The sequence below is a fragment of the Artibeus jamaicensis genome, unplaced genomic scaffold (assembly GCF_021234435.1).
Source record: "Artibeus jamaicensis isolate MK-2021 breed Jamaican fruit bat unplaced genomic scaffold, CSHL_Jam_final contig_447, whole genome shotgun sequence".
In the NCBI taxonomy this organism is placed as follows: Eukaryota; Metazoa; Chordata; class Mammalia; order Chiroptera; family Phyllostomidae; genus Artibeus; species Artibeus jamaicensis.
In genome coordinates, this window is record NW_026521834.1 from 2,140,803 (window position 1) to 2,148,531 (window position 7,729).

Genomic DNA, 7,729 nt, shown 5'->3' on the forward strand with positions numbered 1-7,729 from the left:
AATATTTTGAAGGCCACAGTGCTTCCTGGGTTTGGTTGGCTATCTCCAGCTGGGTCCTCCGAATCAGATAAACTCTTCCTTAGGGGGGAGGAAGGGATGAGCCTTGAGAGGAGCCTTAATCCTATGTCTCCGCAAGGACTGGCACCTCAAGTGTGTCTCTGGAGGGTAAGCTTGGCAAATCCCTTGTGCTTGAACCAACATATCTGCTAAAGGCATTTGCTCCAGACACTGCTGAGTACCAGGTGCTAGGAGGTAGTGAAGCACAGTGAGGTAGTTCCTGAAGTCCAAACGCAGGGTTTAGAAATCTTTGCCCAGCCTGTGGCAGAGCTCACTGTCAGCTCCTGATTGAACCAGAATGGTGGTGGGGCCTGTTCTAAAGGGGGCTTGCAACACACTAGCTGCATCCCAATGGGCCACAGCCTGTTCTGGCCAGTCTGATCTCAGTGGGTGTGAGTCAGCTGGAGGGGCGACTGTGCAGAAGGCCCAGTGAGCTGCCTGCTAATGCGTTTGGGCCACCCTCTGTTCCCTGGAGGCTGCACAAGGCTGGGATTGTTCCTGGCTCCCCTTTGTCTCCCACTCCCCACCCAGGCCAGGCCAGCTGGCCTGCCACGCTCTTCTCCCTCTTCTTGGCCTGGCTGGCAGGAGGACCCCGGGGCCTGCTGACCCGCCTGCTTAGGATCGCCAGCCAAGCTCTGGGTAAGGAAGAACTCCCCTAGGACTCTGCCATCCATTCTGGGGAGTTGGGACCCGCTCCAGCCGCCCCACCCCCACCATCTCCAAGACTACAGCAACACACACTCTACACAGACCTCTAAACCCTGTGTTAAGCAAAGGGACCCTGAGGGCAGCTAGAGCCCAGGCAGCAGCATCTTTCCCACACCTCCCCCAGGTCACTGGGCAGCACTTGGGATGAGTCAGACCACCCTGATCCTGCTCCTTTTGAGGCTCTTACAACTTGACCAGGGTGCAGGGACTAGGGTCCAGGGTTTTCTGGTGCCCTGTCCAGCCCAGCCCAGCCCAGCCCAGCCCAGGAGCACTGAGCCCCCAAACTGGGGGTCAACCAACTGGTGGTGTGAGGCCCACTGTACACCAGTGAAGCTGGCAGCAGGAAGAGGAGTAGGGCTAGACTCTAGGGTTACAGTAAAGGTTTGGCCCTAAGAGATGGCGGGGAGTGTCCTTTTCTCCCTCCTTCTGGGGTGGTTCCACCGACCTGGCAGGCCCAGCCACTGTCACCCGGAGGCAGCACACAGGTCTAGGGTGGAGGGGCCTGGGGCTCAGGAGGGCCAGGGACCCTGAACATCTCCAGGGGCACATGTCTCCTCAGAGAAGAGCCAGGCATCTCCCTAATTCCTTGACCCTGGCATCTGGCCCCTTCAGGAATTCTCCCTCCGAGGACCAGGAGTTTTCTGTGCTCAGCCTGCACACTGTGGGCCAAGGGCTTTCGGTGGTGGGGGACAAGCTTGGTTGGGCTCTCTGTGCGCTGACCTCCATGAGTTAGGCTTCTCCTAAGACGGAACTGGGGCTTGGGGACCTCTACCCAGAGTCTGGGGTTACTAACAGGCAGCACTCCCTCTGGGGAGGAAGCCCCTCCACTCTGCTGGGCTAAGGCTGACCAGCCACCCAATAGGGAAACTGGATGCCCCCAGGCTAGGATCGGGAGCAGTCAGGGAAGCTGGGCCAGCCTCCCCTGGCTTGAGGAAAGCAGCTTGGCAGCCAGCTACCAGCTACCCCAGCACCCCAGCACCCCTACACACACAACCCACTGGGGCACTCAGTGACCAGGTGTAGCCTGGATCTGGGGAAAAGGAATCAATGAATGCGTGCAGACACCTGATTTCCCCCACCCCCGCTCTGCCTCTAGGTCAATGTGGAGGTGTCCAGCCACCATACACGGTCTCAAGCTACCCCAACTCCTTCGAGTCCACCAGGTCCCCCGGGTGAGGAACTACCCTCTCCAACTCCTACTTCCCAGGGGACTGACTGGGGCTGAGGCTCTTCTCTTTCAGCAGTGGGGAAGTTCCTCCTGCAAGCCAACTCTTGTCTCTCCCATTCCAGTGTGAGACTCTGAGGAGAAGCCTGTGACACCATTCCCTAGGCCCAGAATTCTCCTTCAGTCCCCTTCCCCAGAGCACCCTGTCTTCGCCCCTTCTGCTGACTTCTGTTTCTCTTCTGCTTTCGGGGTGTTGGAACCTGTGCTAAGAGGGAGTCAGCGTTAGTTTGGTTTGGGCCATTGCGACCTCCAGCCCATTCTCTTTAATCCTGCTTCCACAGCTCTCTCCTGGAGAGAGCTGATCCAGCGTAGTCACCCCGCTTCCCACCCACCACTAGGTGTTCTGGGAAGATTGCATCATGTCTGGCTACCGCAGTCCCACCAGCCTGGCCTTGGACTGTGTCCTCAGCTCCTTCCAGACGACCAACGAGACTGTCAACATCTGGACTCGCTTTCTGCCCACCTGGTGAGGAAGGCTGTCCCCGGCGCTGGTGGGCATCGAGCCCCCCCCTCCGCGGCCCTACTGGTGCTTGCGGGGGGGGGGGGGGGGACGGGCTTCCGGGCGGAGCCCTACCGCCGGCCGCTGCGCGTCTTCCTGCTGCCCGCCTGTCTGTACCCTTTCGCCTCGTGCTGTGTGCACACCTTCAGTTCCATGTCGCCCCGCGCGTGAGGCACATCTGCTACTTCCTGGACTATGGCGCCCTCAGCCTCTACAGCCTGGGTGAGCCCCGCGGGAGACAGGGGCGCGGGACAGCGGGTGCTAGGGAGGGGGAGAGGAGGGTGGGACGAGTCCGGAAGGGGGTGGGCTGTTCCTTCCAGAGCACGCCCTTCGGGCCTCGGTGCCTGCCCCGCGCCCCTCAGGCTGCACCTTCCCCTATGCCGCCTACTGCATGCCGGCCTCCTGAGGCTGCACAGCCGCCTGCACTGGCTCTTTGTGCCTGCCGCCGCACTCAATTCCTTCCTGTGCACCAGCCTCTCCTGCTACTCCCCGGTGCTTTCTTGGACTGTGTTGAAGGGGATGACAGAGGGACAGAACAGGGCGCCCACAATCACACTTGCCAGTTGGGATCTGTGGGAGGCCAGCAGTCCTGTGCCTGCGCTTCAGTCTCTGGAACAACATAGAGAGCAACAGGATCATTTATTGAGACTGACTGTGTGCCAGAGCCTGTGTGCTAGCAGCATACCTGCACTGTCTCCTTTAATTCTCCCAGCCACCTAAGAGGACAATGTCTTTACCCCCATTTTGCAGATGTGGTCATTTAGAGAGGGGGCACACGTCACTAAGCTACAATGACATTCCACCTTAGTCAGTGGCCCCCTGCCTTTCTCTGACCCCCACCCTAGCACCAGGATGGTGACCAGCTTTTCCTTCCTGCCTCCCAGGTTCCCTGAGCTGGAAAGCCCTGTGCTTAGTAAGATCCTCCGTACAGGAGCCTTTGCCTACCCCTTTCTGTTTGACAACCTCCCACTCTTCTATCAGGTAAGGGCGCCTGGGACCCCTGCCCAGGCTCCTGTTTTCCTGTCCTGGGCCTCACAGTGCCCCTTCCAGTCCTGCCACCTCAGTCCTTCACCTCAGCCCTGCTGCCCTCTCTCCAGGCCCAGCACCCACCCTGGCTGTGCATTCCCCAAGCCCCCATTCTCACTAGATCCCAGACAAACCCCTTCCGTTCCACCCTGCTTTTCCTTTGCCAGCTGGGACTGTGCTGGGACAGGGGCCACAGCTGTGGGCAGGAGGCGCTGAGCACCAGCCATGGCTACCACCTCTTGTGCGCCCTGCTCACTGGTTTTTCTCTTCACCTTTCACCTGCCTGAGCGGCTGGCGCCAGGGCGCTTTGACTATGTCGGTGAGAGCAGGCCCGCCTGGCCCAGAAGGGGAAATGGGAGACAGCTCCCCAGAACACAGAGTGAACTGAGTAAACGGTGTATTACAGCCAGAGGACTGGAGGGTCCTCAGGGTCCAGGCCCACCCCCACTTCTCAGAGAGCAGCAAAAGTAGTAGCATGTATGCCAGGGCATGTGTTTTATATATACCAGCTCAGTCATTCTTTCCAAGAATCAGGTTTTCTTACTCCTAATTTTAGGATAGTAGCAGGCCCAGAGGGTGGGGTGACTTGCCATGGGTCAGAGGGTGAATTGGGGCAGCCCTAGCAATGGGGATGTGTCCTGACCACCCACCCTCCCCACAGGCCACAGCCATCAGCTGTTCCACATCTGTGCAGTGCTGGGCACCCACTTCCAGCTGGAGGTGGTGCTGGCTGATATGGGATCTCGCCAAGCCTGGCTGGCCACGCAGGACCCCCACCTGAGCCTTCAGTGGCTTAGCAGTGGCTGGGAACCTGCTCATCATTGCTGCCTTCACAGCTTCCCTATTCCGGTCCCCCAGTGCTTGCCCCCTGCTGCAGGGTGGCCCACTGAGGGGGATACGAATGCCAAACAGCAGTGAGTGAGGCCTCATTGCTGAGCCTGTCCCTGGAAGGAGGCAAAGGCCAGGCCTTGGTGTTGGGGAGTAGCCCAGACCCAGAGCTGAAAAAGTGAGAGCACATCGGAGCCTGGAACCGAGAGGGACTGAGGGGAGAGTGCAGCTGATAAAAGGCAGAGAAGGGGGAGGAGCTGGAGGGGCTGGTAGAAAGCAGGGCGTCCGTGGGGGTGCTCTTGATGGGGCTTGAGGAAGTGCTGAGGGTCTGAGAGTAGGGGTGACTTTGTCCAAGCTGGAGAGCCCCCAACCCAGCAGAGGCTGAGATGGCAGGGGGCCCTTTCATCTAGTCCTATTTCTGGTGCTCCTGGAAGTCTTTGCCCAGTCCAAGGAAGAACCAACATGACCAGCCTAGGCCTACCCCGAACGCTCGTCAGCCAGGCCAGGAGGCCCACTACTACCCCTGCTCCCAAACCAGGCAGTGCCTTCTGCTCTCCTTGCCTGTAGCAATGAGTCTCTCCTGGCCACAGTCACGTACTCGAGGTGTCCAGGCCTTTGGGGCCTGGGTCTATTTGGGTGCGTCATGGATGGTGCAGTTGGCTAGGGTGAGGGGAGGATGCTGGGTCAGAGGGGAACCCCAGTTAGACTTTAGAAAGCCACTTCAATGCTTCTGAGGCAGGTACAAATAAAAAAAATCAGACTTTGGAAAGCACTTTTTGGGACTCACCACACCACATTGTGTCAGTAAACCTCCACCCCCCAACTCCATAGATGGACAGAGTCAGAACCCACCAATTCCTCTTCTGGAGTTTATTCTGGAGCAGCTGGGCGGATGGTGACCCCACACTTGTAGGGCAGGGAGGTCAGGGCGAGGGGAAGAGAAAGGGTCATGGAGAAGAGCCAGAGTGGGAAGTGGGTTGGGGGGCCAGCAGGGGTGCAAGCTCTAGGCTGTGCCGTAGAAGCGCCAATAGGCCTCTTGGAAGCCGATGTGGTCAGCCAGCTCGTCGCAATCCGGATTGAGCTCACACACCTCCCTCTTGGGCTCCAGGGGGTCTGGGTAGGGGGCTGGGGCTCTGAGACCCAATACAGTTGCATCAGCCTCCACACAAAATGCCCACCCCTCCCACTGCTCCGGAGTCCTCCCCGGGGCCCACCCTGTCCTCCCGGCACCTCTTTTCTCTCACCCCAACCCGTGATCCAGGTAGCGCCGGAGTCTCTTCACTACCTCACTGCCCTCCTGCTTGGACATGAAGGCTGTGGAGCACAGGGGCATGGGGTCAGGTGGCTGTGAGTTTGGGGGGATGAGGAAGGGGGCAGGCTGGCCTTTCTGACAGCCAGGCAGGAGCCAGCAGGGTGGGGGGGATGAGATGGGGACCAGGGTGAGGGAGTGCTGGGCGGCTGAGTGATATGGCACACGGCCCCCGTCAGGCCTGCCTCCTACCTGCACCTCTGCCAGACTCTGCACCGCTGGGCTTTGCATCTGCAATGAAAAGAAGCTTGGTTCACCCCTAGGCCCCCCTCCTCCCCTCCTGCTCTGGCAGTGTGCTCCTTCCCCTCTCCCTCCACAAGGACAGGATTGGGGGCAAATGGACTGAGCCTCTGGGAGGGTGGTTAGACTGCCAAAGGGACTGCCAGTGGAGGGGGGAAGGGAAGTGAGGCGCTGGCGTTCCCTTCCTCACTGGCTGGGGCGGCGGAGTCAGGGACACTCACCTGCCTGGCCAGCAAGGGCGAGTGCGGCCAGGGCCAGGAGGGCGAGGAGCATGAGGGGCCTCATGGTGTCTCAGAGCCTGTGTTCGGTCTGCTGCTGGGACTCAGCTGGCCTGTTTCCATCAGCCACCAGCACCATTTATACTCTCTGGGCTGTGCCCTGGAGGCCAGGGTGGGTCACAGGGGAATCTGCCAGAGCTATTTGGAGGTCATCCGCCCAAGATCTATAGGCCAAACCCCAAAGGATGTTGTGGTTGGAGCTGGGGCAGCCTAGACAGGCCCCGAGAGTGAAGGGTGGGGGGTGGTAACCAGGATTCCCAGCCTCTAGATGTCCTGTCCCCCACCCCTCCCTAAGGGGTCACCCACAGTCCCCCAGTCCCTACTCACTCCCTCTTGGAGACCCAACCTCAGCTTCAGTTTAAGCACCAGCTGAACAGACCAGGAGGGGTGTCGGGGGCCCCTTCCCAGAGAGGAAGGGGCCCAGATGTCCAAAATAGATTGGAGCAGAGCTGGGCTACAGCTCTGCAGATTGTGATTTCCACTGTCAGCCATGGGCAGGAGCCAAACCCCAGGGAGGAGTGCCCAGCGATGGCCTCGCTCACCCCGGAGACACCAGAGGCAGGCCTGGTGTAGGCCAGCTTCACTCTGGTCAGGCCCTCTGTGTCGGGACAGGAGAAATGGTCAGGCAGCACAAGGCCAAGCGCTAAAAGCCAACACAGGTAGGGCTGGTTGGGCATGAGATTAAGGACAGCCCTTCGTGGGGCAGGCCAAGTGGTCGATGTGGTGGGGGCACCCTCCTCTGTGCCTCTGAGGAGCAGGAGGATGGAGAGCACCTCCGGGCTCATGCCCCTCTCTTGCCCCTGCAGCCTCCCCAGTGTGGAAAGCCTGGGAGGCCTGTCCTCCAAGGGATAGGACATCGAGCCTGAAAAACCCTGTCCCACACCTGAACTCTGCCTCTGCCTCAGATCAGTCTGGACAGGAAGGGAGGGTGGCCCCACTCCCTGGTGGCTGGGCAGGTTGAGGACTGCGGATCCAGGGGCAGAGAAAGGGCCATAGGCTCAATTTAGGGGTTGGGGCAGGGGTGCAAGCAGGGTCCACCTGGTACCTTCCTGAGTGTCCCAGGACTCCCAGATAGGCCCACCCATACCTCTCTCCATAGAGTTAGGGTGAGACCCTTACCAGGGAAAAAGTCTGGCCCGCTCATCTTCTCCTCTTCACTTTGTGGTCTGGAGGAAGCACCCACCCCACTGTTGCTGGGCCCTCCTGGTGCTCTGCTGGCCCCAGCTGAGTGAGGTGTGAGACCCCAGAGGACTAAGCGCCCAGCTATGTGGAGGGCTGTATGTGTGCACTGACCAGATGTGGACACAGCGGCCCGCCATGGGCCCTCTCTCAGAATTAACGCAAACTGGAAAAGAGAAGAGTAGGCTCTTCCCTGAAAGCTTGTCCCGGCTCAAGGAACTCAACTCAGGGGTCCTGGTTTCCATGACAAGGGCCTTCATTGCCCTTCTGCACGTGATGGTCAGATACATGCCTTCGACCCAGCCAAGACTGGCAGCTCTCAGTGGGCTGTGATGGAGGCCATAAGGAGCCCAAACTCAGGAGCCAGGAGGGGTCTCAGC

At 59.7% G+C, this 7,729-nt stretch overlaps 2 protein-coding genes across 2 annotated transcripts; one reads left to right on the forward strand and one right to left on the reverse strand.

The window, feature by feature from the left end:
- Positions 1–1,865: 1,865 nt before the first annotated feature.
- On the forward strand, positions 1,866–5,208 carry PAQR6 (progestin and adipoQ receptor family member 6). The gene is given in 12 exon segments (XM_053666209.1): positions 1,866–1,937; positions 2,329–2,459; positions 2,507–2,657; positions 2,660–2,711; positions 2,852–2,892; positions 2,895–2,976; positions 3,370–3,470; positions 3,683–3,775; positions 3,777–3,834; positions 4,177–4,303; positions 4,305–4,396; positions 4,399–5,208. Coding segments are annotated over 12 exon segments (1,035 nt in total). The 3' UTR covers positions 4,434–5,208.
- On the reverse strand, positions 5,209–7,682 carry BGLAP (bone gamma-carboxyglutamate protein). Its single transcript, XM_037132603.2, has 4 exons — positions 6,114–7,682; positions 5,845–5,883; positions 5,588–5,657; positions 5,209–5,476 (listed from the first exon to the last, which is right to left on the reverse strand). Exons 1-4 carry the CDS (start codon positions 6,175–6,177, stop codon positions 5,347–5,349), a joined length of 303 nt encoding a protein of 100 aa, XP_036988498.1. The 5' UTR covers positions 6,178–7,682; the 3' UTR covers positions 5,209–5,346.
- Positions 7,683–7,729: the final 47 nt, after the last annotated feature.

Bases quoted from the DNA above. Each gene is read 5' to 3' on its own strand.
- BGLAP (XM_037132603.2), bottom strand. From the start codon at position 6,177: ATGAGGCCCCTCATGCTCCTCGCCCTCCTGGCCCTGGCCGCACTCGCC. The intron at 5,884-6,113 runs GTGAGTGTCCCT...TTTTCATTGCAG, and splicing joins CGCCCTTGCTGGCCAGGCAG to ATGCAAAGCCCAGCGGTGCA. The intron at 5,658-5,844 runs GTAGGAGGCAGG...TGTGCTCCACAG, and splicing joins AGAGTCTGGCAGAGGTGCAG to CCTTCATGTCCAAGCAGGAG.